This window comes from Borostomias antarcticus (genome assembly GCF_949987555.1).
Source record: "Borostomias antarcticus genome assembly, chromosome: 15".
Lineage (NCBI taxonomy): Eukaryota > Metazoa > Chordata > Actinopteri > Stomiiformes > Stomiidae > Borostomias > Borostomias antarcticus.
Window position 1 is genome coordinate 8,780,756 of NC_140248.1, and position 21,683 is coordinate 8,802,438.

The 21,683-nt window shown below is 43.5% G+C and overlaps 1 protein-coding gene across 1 annotated transcript; it reads left to right on the forward strand.

Moving 5' to 3' along the window:
* Window positions 1-1,334: 1,334 nt before the first annotated feature.
* Window positions 1,335-19,251, forward strand: zswim7 (zinc finger, SWIM-type containing 7; the record flags this gene model as incomplete). Its single annotated transcript, XM_084450455.1, has 5 exons — window positions 1,335-1,407; window positions 2,126-2,147; window positions 2,754-2,856; window positions 17,556-17,660; window positions 19,135-19,251. The coding sequence occupies 5 exons, from the start codon at window positions 1,335-1,337 to the stop codon at window positions 19,249-19,251; spliced, it is 420 nt and encodes a 139-aa protein (XP_084306581.1).
* Window positions 19,252-21,683: the final 2,432 nt, after the last annotated feature.

The following is a 21,683-nucleotide window of genomic DNA, read 5'->3' on the forward strand; positions in this document are numbered from 1 at the left end:
TTTCTGTAATGTACGTATTTTCCGTTATTTAATTCAAGAACAGAAACTTTTATATATTTTAGATTAATTACACATAAAGTGAAATATTTCAAGCCTTTTCATCTGCATCAGAGTGGTGTGGCATGGAGACAATCAGCCTGTGGCCCTGCTGAGGTGTTATGGAAGCCCAGGTTGCTTTGATAGCGGCCTTCAGCTCGTCTGCATTGTTGGGTCTGGTGTCTCATCTTCCTCTTGACAATACCCCATAGATTCTCTATGGGGCTCAGGTGAGACAAGTTGGCAGGCCAATCAAGCACAGTCTTCTTCATCGTATGGGTCGGTTGTTGCGTCCTCTCCCCGCTGGCTCGGGGCCGAGGGGTTATCCTTTTACCACCCCGAGCCTGGGTGAGGGGGTCACCCGAGCTATATATCCGGGCTTTATATCAAGCACAGTAATACCATGGTGATTAAACCAGTCGCTAGTAGTTTTGGTACCATGGGCAGGTGCCAAATCCTGCTGGAAAATAAAATCAGCATCTCAATAAAACTTAGCAGACGGAAGCAAGAAGTGCTTTAAAATCCCTGTGCCGCATGTCCTCCCCTCTCTCTCTCTCCCACATTTCCTGTCTTTCTACACTGTCCTATAACATTAAAGCTGAAAAGACCTAAAAAATATATCTTAAAAAAAAAAAAAAACCTTCGACCCTTCTGTCTGACTCCACCTACAGGTGAATATGACCATGTGAATGTGTGCCCAGTGATGTTGCAGTGTATTTCAAATGCACAACTTCAGTTCTTCAGGAGAAAATGCGGTCTAATCAACAATTTATTGAGCAAGGACATCTGTTGTAACTCACATGTTAAACTACTTAATTTAACACAGTTCCTAGTTTAGTTTATTCATTATTCTTAATAAAATGAATACAGTATGATAAAGTATAAAAAATATACTACAATGTCTTTAATAATAGTAACCTTCTGTAGGGTTGTTCTGCCCTACAAAGGAAAAGGCCAGTAACTTCAATTTTGGTCGAAAATTAGTTATAATCATTTTTGCCACATTAAAGACAGTAGATCTGCCTTTGTCTGTACGCTACTGTAGACCTCCTCCCCGCGTGGGGGCGGTATTCAACCTGAGGGACGAAAAGCAGCGATGGGAAGTCACTTTTTTCTTTAGATACTTTAAGAATATAATGCAAGGAATTAGTTACATAGAAATGTGTTGTATGCTATAACGTAATGTAGCTAAAGGTAGACAAAAGTCTCTCGCTTCACTCTTTGGGAACAGTCTGTCTGGGAACTGCTCTCCGGCAGTCCTCGCTAACGTTAACAGTAGGCTACTGTTCCCCTGAGAGATGGCCTCGTTACCTGCGGTGGCCGAGCAACTTTTCAAAGACATTCAGAAAACATTCCAAGAAAAATCTCAAAGTGAGTGCGTAGAAGCTGCATGTAATATTAAACATTAAACACTAAATATTAAACAGCAGACTCTCAACGCCAGACCCATGAGAGTTATTTCGCTGATACACTACGTAAGCTACGCTAACTACGTTACTGTATGCTGCAGATCTCTATTAGGCCCTATCTAGTATGCGGAGCGCAGCGATTCAACGTAATATTTGAGTCTGGGGGAGACTGCTAGTAGTATTAGTAGCCTAGACTGAGCAGAATAGGCTAGTTGTGCACTCAGAGCTGATGGTGATATAGCTTACTACTAGCCAGTAGATGGTACTGTTGCCTCATACAGACATGCAAATGCTTACAGTTAGATCTATGGTTAGGTGGTCTAGGGGTATTAAAATAGGTAGCTGAAAGGGTACACCGCTGATATTTTGTTATTGTGTGTTCTGGGAGCGCTCTTCATCCTGACTGAGATGAGATTTACTTTTGAGATTTCAACTTGTCTAAATGTACCTTTCATACTGTGCCATTTACCCAGAGGCATTTCAGGGGGCGGGAGGTAGGCAATTCAAGTGTGTTATTGGTATATATCATTTTTTGTCCAACCTGATAATATAAAGGAAATTGCCTGCTCATTATAAATGCCTTACATCTTTAAAGAGTTGTGCTGCAATAACGGTGCTTCATGTACTGGAGACCACCATATGAATACATTTTCTAACTGTTTTTTGTGTTTTTTTTGTAGTTCCTGATGACCTGCTAATTGCGTGAGTGTGACCTTAATCAGCTTCATAGTCATTATTTCATGAGACAAGTTGTCATTTAGTTTTCCACTTTCTGTAGTCACTTTTTGTTGAGGGATAATGTTACCCCAGTCCTTGGACACACTCACTGCCACTCTGTATTCTCATTTGAGAACCACAACACTCGGAGTATAGTCATAGTTTATCCTCCAAAACAACTTTTAAATAAAACACCCACTCAGTATCATAAATGTCAAACAGGCCGTGCCCTACTTGCCCTGGTTGGTGGTTGGGTATTTCCTGATGCCGTGGATACTGTGGCTGAGAGAGTTGTCACTGAGTGTGGGGGCCTCCTCCCTCCTCTAACAGTCACATCCCCTGCATGTGGCTGAAGGCTCTGGTTCAGTTCGACAACTCTGTATCCCACTTGTACCATTCTGTCTTACCTGCATTCAATTAGTGTAAACTGAGGCAGCAATAGTTACCACTTTCATCTCTCTGATAATTGTTTACCTACATTTACACAGGAGTGTTCGCTCTCCCTGTCTACCCTGGATTGAGATTTAGTTGAGTCATTCTAGGTGGTCAGATTGATCCCGTTCCTTATTTGGTGCCTCTCTCCTCCCCTAGGCTGCGGTTTGTGTTCGGGGCATGTGCACTGCAGGCCCTGGACCTGGTGGACCAGCGCTCTGTCACCTGTGTCTCATCTGCCAGTGGGAGAAGAGCCTTTCAGGTCTGGTAACACACCTTTTTTTGTTATTATGTTTTACATTTTATTTAACCTTTATTTCACCACGGGAGCCCATTGAGACCAGGGTCTCATTTTCAATGGTGCCCTGGTTACAAAGCAAGGATCCTGTTTGTGGACAGGATCCGCTTTCAACACCATCCTTCCACCCCAACTGCCCGACTCCACCTGCAGGTGGATCACTGACTTCCTGTTTGACAGGAAGCAGCATGTGAAGCTGGTAAAACACGTCTCTGACTCCAGGTCCATCAGCACCGGTTCCCCCCAATGTCGCGTCCTCTCCCCTCTACTCTTCTCCCTGTACACGAACAGCTGCTCCTTCAGCCACCAGTCTATCAAGCTCCAGAAGTTTGTGGACGACACCACCTTCATCGGGCTCATCTCTGATGGTGACGAGTCCACCTACAGGTGGGAGATTGACCATCTGCTGTCCTGGTGCGGTCAAAACAACCTGGAGCTCAACACTCTTAAGACAGTGGAGATGGTTGTAGAATTCAGGAAGAACCCACCTCCTCCCACCACCCCATCCCTCTGAATGATTCCCCAGTCGACTCTGTGGACTCCTTCAAATAGTTCAATGCTAAATGATGAATAAAACCCCATCGGAAAAATACTTGATTGGATGAGCCAGACGGTCTATCACCGCCTATAACATGGTAACTTCAACCGCTCCTCGCTAACTTCAACTGCTCCTCGCTAACTTCAACTGCTCCTCACTAACTTCAACTGCTCCTCGCTAACTTCAGCTTCTCCTCACTGTCATCACATCTAAACCCACCCTATAATAATCTGTTATTATTTCAGATTCCTCAGAACCAATGCTGATTGTCCCTGGCCCTGAAACGGTCTAGAAAGATTGTGGCTGACCCCTCCCACCCGAGTCACAATCTCTTTGAACCACTCCCCTCCGGTAGGAGGCTGCGGTCCATCTGGACCACGACGTCACCTCACGCCACAAAAAAAGCTTCTTCCCGACTGCCACAAGCCTCATCATGTCCCCCTCTGACTCTCCCCCCTCTGACTTAGTCCATTTTGCACTACTTGCACATGACCTCTGACTGTACTGTACATATAGGCTCGCATTGTACACACATCACAACGGAACACACATTGTATATATAAAAACATTGCACGCACATTAACACATTGTACACATGCTGTACACATTGCACACCAATTTGTATTTTGCATTTTGTCATTTGCACTGTCCCGTCTAGTCCCCCCAAAGCAGTGTTATTTCAGAGCCAGGCTATTGCCGCAATTCAATTTGATTGCTTGGCACGTTAGATACATCAGATAGCTTATAATCGGTCATATTGTCCTGTAAATACTACTTTAAATATGTGTTAAAATAGCCGACTAATTTATTGGGAGCGTTAATACCTTTAATCGTTTATAGGGATGCGTTAATCCGGCGTTGAGTTCATACCAAATGAAGCCTATTTTCTGCAGGATGTGGGCTATATTTTGATAATCTGTGCACTTTTACGGGCCCATTTTACAAATCTGATTCCGCAGAATCATAACAATCCAAGAGATTCTCTCATAAATCCTGGCCCAAAAAGCCACTCTAATCTCCTCATCTTCAAAATGCGAAGAGTTTGCAGTATTCTTCAGACAAGATAACAAATATCAGACTGAATCTAGATTGTACCATCCTAAATGTGTGTGAGCCACAGCCTTCAGCTACTCTTCCTGTGTCTAGAACTGTTATGAGTCACTTTGTTGCTACTGATAAAGAAACATTCAGGAAAGAAGTCATGCAACTAAAGCCCTCCACCTGCGCACGTGACCCTATCCCTACACCTTTTTTTAAAACAGTGTTCACCTGTTTAGAGGAGGAAGTGCTACTGTAGCAATTGTGAACAACTCTCTGACCACTGGTGACTTCCCTTTAGCACTAAAACTGCTATCGTGAAGCCCTTCCTCAAGAAAAGTAGTCTAGATCCCACAGTGCTGAATAATTTCAGGTCTATCTCAAATCTTTCTTTTTAAAGTAAAATTCCAGAGAAACTGGTTTACAAACAATTAAATTACTATCTTAATTTTAACTGTATCTTTGATAAATTCCAATCTGGCTTTCGGCCTCACCACAGCACTGAGACTGCATTAGTCAAAGTGGTCAACGACCTAAGGTTAAACACAGACAACAAAAAACTGTCTATCCTTGTACTGCTTGACTTGAGCGCTGCCTTTAATACCGTCAATCACAACATTCTTATTGAAATTGACTTGAGAATTACGTTGGGCTCTGGTTCAGTGTTAGGCTGGTTTAAGAGTTATATTTGGTTTCGAGACTATGTTGTCTCTCTTGATGAGCACCTCTCGGCCAAAACCAGCATAACTTGTGGGGTTCCCCAAGGGTTGATCCTGGGACCAGTATTGTTTAGTCTATATATGCTGCCGCTGGGAAATATCATCAGAGAACATGGAGTCAATTTCCATAGCTATACTGAGGACACACAGCTGTATATTTCACTATCACACTAGCCCGATAGATAAACTGGTTGTTTGCATTGACCATGTCAACCAGTGGATGTCACATAATTTCCTCCAATTAAACAGACAAGACTGAGGTTTTCATTATTGGTGCTAAGGCCCAGAGAGAGACATTGTGCACGACTCACTAAGTCCCTGGCCAAAAACAACAAGCCCTTAGCAAAAAATCATGGCGTGCTTTTAGATCCTGATTTTGAATTTTAACTCTCACATCAACAGTATTACTAAAACCGCCTTCCTCCACCTCATACACAGAGAAACTCATGCATGCTTTTATTTCCAGTAGACTTGACTATTGTAATGCCCTCTTCTCTGGCCTTCCTAATACATCTGTCAACAGACTTCAGATCATTCAGAATGCTGCTGCGCGTCTTGTAACGAAAACAAGGAAGAGAGAGCACATCTCCCCTGTCCTGAGGTCCTTACACTGGCTACCTGTAAAATTCAGAATGGATTTTAAAATTGCATTGCTGGTGTTTAAATCACTGAATGGCCTCGCACCTGAATATCATTCAGACATGCTAGTGTCATATAATCCCCCTCGACTCCTCAGATCCTCTGGCACTGGCCTCCTGGTTGTCCCTCAGGTGATGACAAAGAAGTACGGGGAGGCGGCATTTAGTGTCTATGGCCCTCGCCTCTGGAACAGCCTGCCAGAGGATCTGAGGGCACCACAGACTGTCCGGACTTTTAAAAGTAAACTGAAGACGTATCTTTTTAGCCTTGCATTCCAGTAAACCCTGTCCCCTGTATTTTATTCATTGTTATTTTCTTTTTTTGTAGTATTGTTGTATTATTGTGTTCATTTTAATATTTTACCTTGTTTGTTTATTTATTTTTTCTCTATTGTAAAAGCACTTTGAATTGCTTTTGTGTATGAAAGGTGCTATATAAATGAAGTCTCCGACGTAACTTCAGGCGAGGCACGAACGTCACGGCCGGGGTAATCGGCAGAGGTTAATCAGTCACACCCCGTAATGACGCTAACCACCAGCTGACTGTCAGCTGTCATAGCATTGGTTCAGCTCGCTAGAGCGCATGTATTTAAGCTGTCAAAACATGTCATTGTTCGCGCTTGCCATTACTGCTGGTTGTGTATTTGCATGCTCGCTGCTGCTGCTGCTCCTACGCCCTTCGCTCGTTCTCTTGCCATTATTGCCGATCGCTCGTATCTGCGCGCCCGCTGCTTTCGCGTTCTCTGCTCTTGCGTTCATGTTTGTGTTTTGGTGGCGTTGGCCCTGCATCCCACAAACCACAGGTGTCACCCATCTGTAGGGAAGCAGGCCGGTAACCTCCATCTCCACCTCCGGTCCCGTGCCTGTCTCCTGGTTCCAGCAACTGGTCCTTTGTTCTCCCTCTGGCTCGATGGCGGATCACGGTAGAGCGGAGTGGTGTTGTTGTTTCCTTCGTCTCCCAGACGACCAGCTATTGGAAACCGAGCAGTTACGATTTATGGCAGTCGAAACAGTGTCGAAAATGTAAACAATACCTACCTGGATAATAGGCGCACTTAACAAAACATACAACACAGAGCCGAACTCAAAAATGCAAACAAAAGTCACACTGAGCCGGCGAAATAGCGCTAGACAAAAACAAAGACAGAACAACCCTGTTCGGGGACAAAAACAGACACTCCGGAGATTAGCTGGTAATCGCACTCACTGCGAACTTCAACCCTTTGGGAATTGCACTATCTGCGAACTTCAATTAGGCCTATTTGGAAATCGCACTCCCTGAGAACTTCAACTATTTTGGAAATCGCACTCACTGCGAACTTCAACAGGTTCCCTTCTGTGCTAATTCTGGAACATCGAACTAAAACAACCCAAACGTTATCCTAGAAGTGCACTCTCACTTCTTAACTACAGCCGACAAACAATCTAAACTGTACATCAACTGTAAGGGAGCGAATAAGTCACAAGACCAAAATCACACTTCTTCTGAAAGAAAACCCCTCGGTAACGAAACAAGGACGAAGTCAAAGAACAATACAATATCCCCAATCATACATCGCTATTGTTAAAAACAACGCCTTAGATCGCCACCACCTACTCCCCCCCGGGGGGTTTGTTTTCAACAATACGCCAGACCAACAACACAATCCGAAACGAAAACAAGGCAAATACAACTCAAAACCATAAGAGGGTTCGTTCAAAACGTACCTGTGAGTTCAGGAAGCCAGTGAAAGAACGAGGGGAAATAATCTCATCTGCGCTCTGGCGCAAGAGAGAAGATTGGTTTTCCAAAAACCCACTATGGATTCGACACGTCTGCGGACCCGTTCATCCACTCGGATCCGAAGCAACACAGGCAGTTCTCCCTTTTCTTTTCATCCGCGTCGCCAACTGTAGAAGATTTTTAACTGATCTAGTCAAAAAGGATTTGCCAAGATTCACTCAAACAGGTTAAGTGTGGTTTATTGAGAAAACATATGAGCGCAAGGACTTCAGGACAACGCACGTGAGTGGTTTATCCAAGTGAAGTGCCGCAGTCTGGTCTTGCGCGGCCTTATATTCAAGCAATACACAGGTATGGCGCTTCCAGGATGTGATTGGCTAACCCATTGTACATGTCATATTAAATGGCAGGCGTCATCAACAGTGGTCGAGAATACAGACACGTGACATGAGAAAAAGCGGTAATTCTTGCAGGGACAATGGGACAAAGGATGGTTATTCTGGAGCAGACAACGTCTAGGTCTCTCGACCTCCTGGAGAGGTCATCCTGTATTAGCACAGCTATGTGAAAAGTTGAGGGAGGTGGTGAGGTGGTGAAAACTACAATTTCTATGACAGTGTCTAGCTCATTCAGGGGCTTAGTTGTAGGGTCTGTGGCATGGATAGTGGCGTGGTGGCGAGACACCGCCCCCTTGGGTCACAGCCGGTCGTGGACAGTACAGTGACCTCCGGGCAATCTCCATTTACCCACCAGTGATGATCATGTGTCTCTAGCTCACTCAGGGGCTTAGGCGTGGATATTGGCATGGTGGCGAGACTCCGACCCCTCGAGCCCACAGGGGAGGTTTCCCTTGTCCCCTCGATAACAGTGTACTGCTCTCCGGGCCACCCACATGCACCCAACCGTGAAAACTGTGTCTTTAGCCAACTCAGGGGCTGAGATGTGGGGACGGTGGCGTGGTGGCGAGACTCCGCCCCCTCGGGTCAGAGGCTGTGGGGGGCAGGTCAGTGTTTGCCAGGCCATCCCCATGCACCCCTCATTGGAGACCGTGTGTCTATAGCCCACTCCGGGGCTGAGCAGTAGCTGTGGAGGTGTTGTATGGAAGTTGAGGTGAGAAGCAGTAGCAGTGAGAAGCAGTAGGTGTTTGTTATAAGTACTGCTAGAACTACGCTCAACAAGGAACACAGTCGATCTAAGCCTGTTGCTGCCCTCCCGTGGCCGAAAACGGTAAATGCAGTCTATCTGCCTCTTGTGGTAGCAACATAGAACTGCAGGTTCTGGGACCACTGCCTCTTGTGGTAGCAATATAGAACTGCAGGTTCTGGGACCACTGCCTCTTGTGGTAGCAACATAGAACTGCAGGTCAACAACGGGATGGAGGAAGCCAGAGAGGGAGGGAGGGAGTGACAACCGGACATTTGCTATCATTGGTGCGCTGGCTTACAGCCACGCACAAACATACATTAAAACAAAATAAAAACACAGAATAGAAAGACATCATCTACATTAATCAAATAAAAATAAAAACATCACACACATTAAACACAATAAACATAAAAATATATAAATCTGATAAATTGTTAAAACTGAAGAACTGCTAAAACTCATAAGCAACATTATTTAAAAACATGCATACTCCTCAAACTCAATTCCCTTTAATATGACACTACTAATATTAATGTGTCCCATAGGCTTAACACTTGTGTGCTATAGGCCACCTACTGAAATATTCAATTAACATGTAGCATTACTGACCAAATTCATACTGGTATAACGCTATGGGAAGAGAACTTAGAACTGAGACCAGTAATCCACCAGATGTTATGACAAAACAAAATCTTTTAGAACTTTGAAACCCCCATTAAAACAGCATTCTTGTAGTTGTAGTGTCACAGGACCTGTCTGGTACAGTTGCGGTCACTGCGCCCCAAGTTTCCTGTAAACGCCTCCAGCTTTGTGAAAATAGAAAAAACTGACCCAAACACAGAAAGTGGTTTTCGGAGAGAATTCAGTTGGAATTTCTTTGATAAGTTATCACAATGTTATTTCTTTTCACCTCAAGGGTTCTCTGGTGTCAGTTGTCAAACATCCATAGACTTCAGAGAGTTAGTTTCCCTTTTTTGTGTGAAAATAATACCATTCTTACTAGAGAGGTTCCTTTTTTCAGTGTTCACATGTCACTGGTTAAGTTCCAGGAAAGATCACAAAGGTCAGAATTTAGTTCGGTAATTTTGTTGGTAGAATGTCTCTTTTGATAAAGCCTCAACTGTTTTTACGTCTGACATTATTGTGAAAAGCACAGAACATGTAGAGTAGTCAGAGTCAAGTTTATTTATATCTAGCACATGCTCATACAAGCAAATGTAACAGTGCTTAAGATTAAAAAAAACATAAAACATAAAAACATAGTACATGAGTCGAATCAACTGTCACTCAAAAATCGTTGTTAGGCAGTGGCGTGCACAGACATTTTGGGGGGCAGGTGCTCCGGGGGGTCATCATTACGTTAAATCCATTCATTGATTATGACTAGCGTCTAGCTTGTTATAAGCAGGTGGGCAGTCGGCTAATGTACGCTCAGCTGTTTGGCGGCGCCCCCGTCAACAACTCGCGCGACAATCAAATGACAAATCTGTCGTCGTCCCCCCCCCCGCCGCGCAAGGTGCCCTCATTGTTCACTGAGCACCTGCCCCCCCCCCCCCCCCAAATGTCTGTTCACGCCACTGCCTAACAACGATTTTTGAGTGACAGTTGATTCGACTCCCCCCGGGCCTCACCGAATTCCTCTCTCTCTTTGGTTCCACTTTGCCGGGCAAAATACAATTGAATGGGCTTCATTTTCTTCATTTTGTTAACGGTACTGGCAGGGCCATTCGGCTGCACAGTGGTTTTTGAGTGAGAGGGCAGCTGAGCTGTCATCGCGCGTCATTACGAGAGTTCTGCGCGTTGCAGGATGCAGTCGTGGGACTTGTAATAAAAAATAAGTTGTGGCGACTTGTAGTTTTGTATACGGGTGCTCGAAACTTTGACTCTTGATCCAATTTGCATGGATTTATTTTAGGCAAAAAATGCGAGTGAAATAGTTGAAAACAGTACTCGCACAGTGTGCTCCTAAATGTTTTTTTCTGATCGCACAAAACTATTTTTAGTCGCAAAAGCGAGTAAAATGGTCGCACCTTAGAGCCCCGAGTACATAGTAAATAGTAAAAAAAAAAAAAAAAAAGCAAAATGGATAATATGAAAAAAATAGAAAATAATTTGAAATAAACAGTACATTGTAAAGACAGACAATACACGGTTAGGTTTTCTGGCAAGGTATTCCAGAGGCTTGGTGCATAAAAACTGAAAGCTGCCTCCCCATGTTTCTTGGTCCTGATGGCTCCAGGAACTGTTCAAATTTCAGACCTCAGGGATCTACTCGGTTTACTGTATATCTTAAGCTCCGAGCTCCATAAAGGAAAGGATATGAGGAAAAATGACTGAAATAACATCTCTCAATTTAATTCGGAAGACTGAAAAAATTAGTTAGACCTACTGCCTAATTGGATGCAGCCCTGGACTCTGTAGCACCTATGACACTGAAAAAGGTTGTAGTCAAACAGAAAGCTCCATGGGGAAATGAGGTCAATCAACTTAAGAGAACATGCAGAAGGGCTGAGTGTGAGAAATTTTGAGAAACATTTTGAGTATCACCCAGGCAAGACCAAATGTTTTGTTTGTTGACCCTGTTCCTCCACGGAACAGCTTGTATGCACTGGCTGCCACAGAGATTCTGAGCAATGTAGTGTCAAAACTTAAGTTGTCTACATGCCCTCACGATCCTATTCCCACCAAGTTTTTTCAAGACTATTTTTAACTCTGTCTGAGGACACTGTCCTAGTAAAATCCCTTCTGAAGAAAAATAACTTAGCCTCTAATTTTAGACAACCTTCCCTTTCTAAGCATATTCTAGAAAGATTGTATTCAAACAGTTAAATTACTTTCTAGATACTAATTGTATCCTTGATACTTTTCAGTCTGTTTTACGCCCTCATACAGTAGCACAGAGACAATGCTGGTCAAGGTTGTCAATGACCACAGAATCAACACTGACTTCAAAAAGCTCTCTGTCTTTGTCCCTCTGGACCTGAGCACAGCTTTTGACACTGTAGATTATGACATACTTATTACAAGACTTGAGAACTGGGTCGGCCTCTCTGTTCCAGGCCTCAACTGGTTCAGGACCTACCTAACTGGCCAAGAGTTTTTTTTGTCGTCCTTGGTGATCACAGCTCAAAAAACACTTGACATGTGGGGTCCCTCAAGGATCCATTCAAGGGTACTTTTCAGTCTGTACAGTATATGCTACCCCTATGTGACATCATTAGGATGCACAATATTAGCTACCATAGCTATGCAGATGACACCCAATTCTATCTTTCTGTGACACCCAATGGTACTGCTGACCGTTTGATAGAATGTATTGCTGATATGTATAGATGTCACAGAACCTCCTCCAGCTAAACCAGGACAAAACTGAGGTGTTGATCAATGGTGAAAAAGTTGAAAGGGGGAGACTATCTGCACATTTAAAAACACTGACACTAAACACCAAATCCCAGCCAGAAACCTAGGTGTCATGTTTGATTCTGATATTAATTTTGAGGCCCAAATTAAGAATGTGAGATGGGCATCTTTTTATCACTTGAGAAACATTGCTGGGTGAAACCTTTTCTCTCCCAGGTTGACACTGAAAGACTACGGCATGCTTTTATTACTAGCAGGTTGGATTACTGTAATGCTGTCGCGTCTGGTCTACCAAAGAAAGCTTTTAGTCAATTTCAAATGATACAAAATGCTGCAGCATGAGTCCTGACTTAGACTAGGAGAGCACACATCACACCAGTCTTACAATCACTACACTGGTTACGTATGTCCGTTTTAGAATAGATTTTTTAAAAGATTATTTTATTCGTTTATAAATCACTCCATAGTCGTGCCCCTGAATGCATGTGTTTAAATGAGTGAGTTCATTTGCAAACATATTTGTTTTCACCCAGCCATAGCTTTCAGGTTAGTGTTTATGTGGAGAGCATTCTGGGAAAATGGGGACAAACAGAGCTGTGAGAGAGCAAGCTGTGACGCCCCAGGCTGCTGTAGCAGACGTGGCTGTTGGGATAACTGACCTGACCTTGGTTGGCGCTAGGGAGCCCTCAAAGTCTGTAGGACACAGCCGACTATTATACTTCTTTATTATTTGATTAATGACGCATTATTCCCCAATATAACAAGTGCCAGTAAGTGTAACGCTTCGTTCACACAGATTGCATGGTTGCATTGCGTCTAGCAAGACTCGAATACGCGGCCACGTACATGTTCACTTGCAAGATCGTAATCCTGTCGTCATATTATCTATGTAGCTAGCGTTATACTAAAAAGCCATGTTCCAGGAGTTCCATTTCGATTAACTGACCTCATAGTTTGAAGCAATAATGCAACTTTCCTGCCTGAAAAATGTGTTACAATTTTTTAAAAATGACATATTAACAGTCATACATACAAAATTACAACAGTTGATGGTGGCGGTGGGTGAGAGGAGATACGGTCACAACTTCTGGTTCAAGAGCGCATAGATCTTTACTGCAGAAGTTGAAAAAACAAACTCATGCAGAACACGAAATACGCAGCAACTGCTTCTGCAATGCAATGATGCACTGTGTTGCAGCCTTCCATAGCAAATGACTGGACTTCCGGTGTAACGCAATGCAATCATGCAATCTGTGTGAATGCAGCTTAAGCCTCGGTCATTTACCAACACTGTTATCCCTGGCTCTTTCTGAGAAGAGCGGGATTCTGGAGTTTGGTAAATAAGGTGGGAGGAAATCCTGTGTCCTGACCAGAGGAAAGTTAGTGTTAGTTTGTTTGACAGAAACAAGGGGTTGATGGATTTAACCGGTCCTCCACTGCCCTAGCTACTCCTCTCTCCTGTTCTCTTTTTCTCCCTATTTCTCACGCTTTCATTGTACAGATGGTAGGTATGTTTGCCAAGAAATAGCTTATCGATTTGTTCTTAATAGTTTCTATCTGCTCACAAACCCAAACCCTCGAATCCCTCAATGATGAGGATGGAAATACAGACCTGGAGAATCACAGTCTCAGCCGTTTGATTTGGTATCACTTCACTGTCACTTCTCCCCCTTTGAAAAGACACAGACCGAATACTTTGCAAACACAGTTTGTAAATTAGTAATTCAACAGTTTCGTTCATATAATTAAATAGATTACTTTTTGGGAACATTCAGTCACACTTTAAGAATCTCCAGAGGACAATTATGACTCAAGTGAGCAGACATCTGTTGGAGACTAGCACAGCATATTCTAGAGACAGTGTATTATTTCCTGTAACTATTGTTTCTCATCCCACCAGCCCAATCATCTGCTATTCCTTTCCTAGCTGTGCACCAGGCATAGACCTCTCAAGTGATGTCATCAATTTGTTTGTCAATACATGGATTTTACATATCCTGGGTTAACCACAGACTGTGATGAGGGCAATCACGTAGAATATATAGAATTTGTCCTTATATGGGCAAAGCGCGGACTACAGTGTGATGTCAGACGTCAGTGCTCCTGACGTCAATGCTCTCATGCATTGATTTGTTATTGTCTTCTGGTCCTAATGAATATGATGGCCTTTCCCTGCTTACGGCCTGATGCTGGTTGTTTACCATGCTGGCTCATTCAGAACTTCAGGTGACCTTTTCAGTATGTGAACATGGGATAGCCCGTTGGTTGACAGCTAGCCAGGATACAGCCAATCAGTACAGTGGAATGTTAAAGGTGTAACACCTGTAGTTGTTATGAAGAAGCCTTTAAAAGAGCATGTTATGCTTATGGATAATCTAGTTCATTGACAAAATCATGTGTTCTGAAGAAATAAGTTGGCAGTTGTTTGACAAATCCCAAATACATGCCAAAGATGCACATACTTGAGAAATGAATAACATGGCACACTTACTCCAGTAAAACACTGCACACATACATCAGATATGAATACCACTGTAGCACCTCTAGTTGGCATTTGCAACTAGAGATGATTGACATGTTTTTGACTCCTACTGTACTTTATGCTGCCATACCAGTTATGTTAAAGTGTCCCTGTTCCCGTAAGCATGTGATGTGAATATTGTTTTGGTTTTACTATGTAAATAGCCCTCTTACAGAATCTCGTGCCTCTATGACTTCTCTGAATATCATTCTGGGGATTGTTCAAGCAGATACAGTATCACATCACAGTCTCTGAATGGATTTGAATTTGTTTTTTCTTTTTTGTGTGTGTTTTTTTTTTTACATTATCCACCACTCTCACATGGCCAAGAGGAGAATTTTATCCTCAAACTGCACCTTTGTCACATCCTGTCATGTGTGATGCGCTGTGTATGTCCTTGGCTGGTTATCTCGGTGTCTCTCCTCCCTGGGTCTGGCAGGGAGTTGCGGCCGTCCGACCCAAGACCTCTGACGTTGTCTGTCTGTTTAGAGCAAAGACAGAAACAGCAGCAGCTCTCAGATCTGTGTTATCATTTCAGGCTCTCCAACCCATCTGTCTTGCTGGAATGTAAGATACTACGCAGTCAATAAGTACAGCTTTAGATACAACACTGTGGAAACTGGAAAGACCAACGGCGTCATCAAGTCAAACAGGCATCATAGTTATTTATATTCAGTGTAAACATCACATTTGCATGCGTGTATATTTTTCGCTCCTATTTGAAGGCTTGGCCAAAACGTTGTGTTCAACTGTATTGCAGGAAGTAAAGCGCAACAAAACATGACTGAGCAAAGTCTAATACAGTATATATTGTGTGTTTTGCCAGCTCATCACTAATTAGGGCCACCCTGTGTTGACACACCCCTGAAATGTGACATTCTATTTTTATGACAAATCTAACCAAATAACATAAGACCTATGGCAGAGCTAACATAAGAGAGAAACATGCCTGGACTTCCAACAAACCGGGTGGTTTCCTGCTCTCTCAGTTTGCTAATGTGGAGCTGACATATTAAAGAGGTGGCCCTCCAAACTGGCCCTCTGGCTCATCCATCAAGGCTGTCCTAGGAGGAGTATATAGTCCTGCGAATTCCTAACAGGACTTAAGCCAACTCTGCTGCAGCTGGTTTTGTCATCTATAGAGACGAAGGGTATCTCTAGACTTACAGTCTGCCTATGGAATCCCCTCCTAGCTCCTGCCAATGACACCAGCCAAGCAGAGGAAGGAGAACACCAGTGAAAACAAGTGTCATTTGTGTTGGCCTGCATGTTGCATTGTGGTCAGAGCTGTGGCACTGGTACGATTCAGGAAATGCCAGCTTAACGACAAAAAGCCACCTCGTGAGCTGGTTTTCAATGGCCTGGACTCTGTACTGGGTCTTTCCCACGACCAGCTCTCTCCCTAGCTAGCCCTCTCTGGTGGCTCACACACCTACTCACCCATGTAATTCTCCCTGCAGTGACTCATTCATAATGAAATGTCACTTTTTACAAATGAGGTGTTTTGTTTTTGTAGGTCACAGGGAAGGTAATTTAGCAAGACTGCACAGCTCCGAATTTGTCACCAGTAGGAATAATGGAGCCTGTTTGCCATCTTGGGGAGGCATTAGTTATGTTGTCTAGGCTGACTAATCCTCCGACTTAATATCCTTGTGTGTCATGTGTAGAATAGCTGTGGAGTTTAAAAGTCTGCCAAAAAGTATGGACTGAGTTCTGGTGGAGTCTTGTCAGCGTGGACTCCTTCTGCTTCCTGGGTTCTGTCATTTCCCGGGACCTCAAGTGGGAATTGAACATCAGCACCCTGGTAAAGAAGGCACAGTAGAGGATGTACTTTCTGCGGCAGCTGAAGAAATTCAAACTACCACGGTCCATGATGGTACAATTATACACCTCCATCATTGAGTCCATCCTCACCTTCTCCATCACCACCTGGTTCCTTACGCGCTACAGTCAAGGACAAGACTAATTTACGCTCTGCAGAGAGGGTGATTGGCTGCGCCCTGCCCTCCCTCCAGGCTCTGCACGACTCCAAGGCGCTGAAGCGGGCCAGAAAGATCATGGCCGACCCCTCCCACCCGGGTACGACCTCTTCACACTGCTCCCCTCTGGCAGGAGGCTGCGGTCGTCAAAGACTAAAACAGTTTGACACAGGAACAACATTTTCCCCACGGCCATCAGCCTTATCAACCAGGCTCCCCTCTGATTCTCTCCCCTGACCCCTGCATTTTTTGCACTAAACTGACTACGGAACTTTTGTAGTCCAATTGCACTGCTAATTCTTGCACTATTTTTGTATCTTGCACTGTCCTGTCCTGTCTTTGCACTTGTCCATTGTTGTAAAGCACAACGATGTCGCAAAAAATCCTATTTATGTATAGTACAAATGGCAATAAACGAATTCTGATTCTACCAAACCGATTGCATATGACGTGTGTGAACCTATGTGCGAATCTTTTAAAAATGAATCCTCCCTCTCTTGTTTCTTCCTCAACTATTGAAGGCTAGTGCTGATCTGAATGCACTGGGTAGGCGAGCAACCTATCCTTCAACCAAACCCAGTTCTGTTACACCGGAGAAATATCTGAAGAGGGAGGGAAGGATGCATTTCTAAAAAGTTTGTGTCAGGACGGGTTGACCCCATGGACTGGTGAACATGGGGCCATAATGAGCTACAGCTGTTTTACTCCAGCTACTCTCTCCCTGCTCTACTTTTACAGTCGTCTCCGCTCCACTGGAACTGTGCAGGTGTGGTTTTGCATGGAATGTTTATCTTTGTCAGGGTAAATATAGCATCGGCATAATTCAAATTCTGATCATTCTGAATGTTGTTTGATCAGGTACTTATTGTAGCGCCAGAGAATCCCGTTTTGAAAACCAAACATTGCAGTGTTTTATGAGGCATGGTTTTTGAATGAATTCTACACTCCGGTAGTGTGGGACAGCTCTGCCTCTGACTGAGGGTGTGTTTGCTCTGTCTCAGGTGGTGGGAGGCTCTGGGCGGCTGTACACCTGCTTCACCTCCTGTCACTACTGCCCCTGCCCAGCGTTCGCCTACACTGTGCTCAGGAGGAACGAGAGCCTGCTGGTGAGCGCCATCCCCCCCCCCCCCCACACACACACACACACATACACACGGAGCTGAGCAAGGGTCACACTCACTCGCATTTTCCATTCTGAAGCCATCCATAAAGGAAGAATGGAGACAGGACTCATCCATTTGTGGTGTCCCCTCCCAGAACGAGCCAGTTTAATCTGTTTACCAGATAGTCAGGGCATATTTTAGTCTGTTCTTTCAGAGCCTCTCACCTTTTGATTGAACTCATCTATTTGAACTGTGCCCCAAAATATCTGCTTTCGCTGCAAAACAACCTCAGCTCCCTCTCTGGATGGAAGACTCGCGTCCCCAGAGGGCAATGCTAAAATCAGCCTGAGAAATCGAGAGCAGCAGCAGACTCTAAACAGCCCTCATGTGCTTCAACAGAACACAAATATCATTACCCATGAAAGGAGTCCAACAAGTCATTAGACAAGTAATGAATAGTTCTCTATTCCCCCCAATTATCTTCTATGGTCTGTATCTATCATTGGCATCCATTGACCAGAAGGATCATTACTGAATCACACATTCAACCTTTATTTAAGATTCTTGGAAGAAATCATTGAGGGTGACTCATATTTACAATGATGTCAAGATCCAACAAAGTTCAGCAAACAAAATAGATTAAAATAAGTTAAAATACCTACCGTTGTAAATAAAATCGGACTCGGCAACAACAAAATAAATAAAACATACAAAAAATAAGGTACAAAAGTATTTAGGTGTAAGTCACCTTGCAGGAGATTCCAAGAGTTCACTGCACTGATACTAAAAGCAGTTTTACCAACATGTTATGACACAAGGAACTACTTGAACAACCAGGCTGTCACAAAGCACCAGGGCTCCATTGTAGCACAGATGGGATATATGAAGCATAGGTTTAGGAATGGACCAGCATGAGTGGGAGGAGCTTATATGTTGATTTAGCGGCACTGCAGACTTGAGAAGACCAGGCCAGGTTCTCTCTGCCTCCCCAGAAGTAGGTCATGTGGTGCCTGCTGGTGGGGTCACACGGAGCCTGGAGTCTGGTCTGTCAGCTATAATACCTGCCCAGCAACAGAAAACACTTATGTTTCTCTGTTGTCACCAAGAGAAAGAATAGGCTCATATACAGTATTCTGCATCTGCACGACAAACGCTAACACAGACTCGTGTTGTGGACGCACATTCATTTTTAATAGATGTAATAGCCACACTTTGAAAACAAGTTAATCACCCTTGCATTTATCATGATAATGATAGGTGTCGCCACAAACTCATTTGAACTTGCGTTCACACACAGACACACGTACATACTTGATATTTTGATCGTCTTCCCTCGATCACTCACTCACACCTGCACACTTGCATGCTTTCTATTTGAAATAGAAATAGCATCTCTTGATCACAGACACAGACACTCCGCGCTACTGTGACAGTGTGACTAAGCGTCAGTGTTTTTCCTGTCTTCTTCTCTGGTCAGTGTAAGCACATCCTGGCGGCCTACCTGAGCCAATCCATGGGAGCGTCCCAGCTGGAGACTGTGTCTGACCAGCAGATGACCCTCATCCTCTCTGGGAAAACAGCCACAGATACGTAGTTGTCCATATAGAAGGACCATGGGTCAATGCTCCAGCCGTGCCGTCCTCCAGACTAACAGCCCGACAGCACACACTGTGATGGCCTCCTCTCATTGGCTTATTGTGAAGATGTCAAAGACTCTATGGGGTTTTAGGTCACTATGTTCTGTTGAGAAGAATAAGCCTGTGGTCTGTGGTTTTAAGTTGGAATTCTGTTTTTTTTGCCCTTTTTAACTACAAATTCTCAATGTGCTGTTTTTTTTATTTATAAATGCTGTTTTTGATCTGCTGCCAGAGAATGTCCATCTGTTCATTTTGACAATGGAATAACATGTATTTCACAAGAATATGTTTATGTATGATGTGTACATCTCATCTAAAGTGTCCCTTGGCAAAAGGAGCAGAGAAGAGTATGGGTGCCTTTTTTGTAAACTATGAAAAAACAGTAACAATATAAACATAGCTTTTATTTACAAAATAGTTCACCATACATAAGAGATTTGATCATGTTAAATAGCAGTATTGGTTTACAGTTGGAATAATTTGAGTGAAATAATATCCCTTGAGCAGGGAAACAGTTAACATCATTGTGACCAGTGGACATTTTGTTGATTAGTGGCAGTACTGTACAAACATGTACAAACATGTACAAATAGAATGAAAGGCGGGATTGTTAAAACTAGATTAAGTTGTTCTTTAATGGTTTTCTCTAAACCATTGGAAGGCAATAGTCTGACATCAATCACTCACTAGATTGTAGAAGCTTTAACACCTACAGTTTCTTTAAACACGTCACACACAAGGACAGTAATACCAGTACAGTGCAGAATAGATGTCTCCATTGGAATGTACTTGAAGTTTGGCACACTCCTATTTAAGCCCTTGGAAGTTATTTAGAGGTGATGTGTGTTGAAGTTAACATATTTAGAAATGACAAATGAAATACTGTAGTTGTCTTGTAGGCTTTACCTTAAAAGTTTACCTTAAAAACACCACTCAACATATAAACCAACACAATCAAGAAGCACACCAAAAATCTATTGGATTTAGGAGCAACCTAAAATGTCAGTGCATTTTTTATTTTCATGTTTTGACCATGCAGTGGTCAAACCATTGTTGTTTTTGGTCGGGGGAAGCACAAACGGAATGTTAGGGTCATATTAAATCAGGGTCTCTTGAGTTGCAAACGTAGTGTAGTGTACACATGCAAATGCGGACCATCACATCCTAGAAACAGTTCCAACAGCATCGGCTGGCAAAGAGCTTGATCATTTGAATAAAGCTGTTACAGTAATGTGTCACAAGTGACCACACATACAAACATAGTGAAACACAGTCACCACTCGAACCTGGTTCCACCTTTCACAAAACCTATCATGTTAGTGTTCCTCATTTCATCCAACAGTGGGACCTGATATGGCTTATTTGTGTAATGGACTGAGGGAGTCTTAGCTGATATGATGGAGTGGTTTGGAGGTCAGGTGACAGTATTGACTGTTAATAGTCTGGCATGTTTCAGGGATTGTTTAGACACCAGCCTCTTGTGTCTGCTATAGGGAAACAGATGAGAGTGGTTGCCTGTAGTGGTAAATGGACGGCACTTATATAGCGCTTTTTTCCAAAGCGCTTTACAATGGCCTCTCATTCACCCATCCACACACTTTCACACACCAATCGCGGCAGCTGCCATGCAAGGTGCTAGCCTGCTCATTGGGAGCTCAGTTTGGGGTTCAGTGTCTTGCCCAAGGACACTTCGACATGTGGACAGGAGGAGCCGGATTCGAACTGCCGACCCTACGATCATTAGACGACCCGCTCTACCTCCTGAGCCACAGCCAACCACCAGCTGGGCACACCAGAGTGGGGATCCGAGCTGTGTGGGCCACAGGGTTGTGGGGGCTAGGAGATGGACCTCCAAGTGATGCCAGAGCTAGATATGACATTCATATGGGGTTAAATCCCATGATTTGCCATCTTGTAAAAAGCAGCCATTGAAACATGTCTATAAATAATTCACAGGAGTGCTGAAAATTGTTTGCCACAGGTCCAAACCTTTATGTCCTCAGTGAATTTTATTTATGTATTTCATAACTCAGGCTCCCAGCTGAATATACAGGTACTCCTGAGCTTTCCCCATTTAAATACAGAAACCATGATATTTGCTGACCTCAAGTAGACCATACCACTCAATTGGTGCACAAATGAAGCCATCTACTGTACAGTAGATGTGGTATGTCCTATCACGACATGTTCAGTCGTAAAAAGTTCCTGCATACATTTTTCCTTGGGCAGAGTTTCCTCTGCAGTATGTCTGTCTACTGGAGTCAATCACAACTAAAGTACAGCACACACCTCATTCAGGATGCCTAATGCAGATTTACATAATATTGTTTTGTCTCTCCATTTTCAACTACATAATAATAATAATAAATAAATAACCAGACAATGGTTG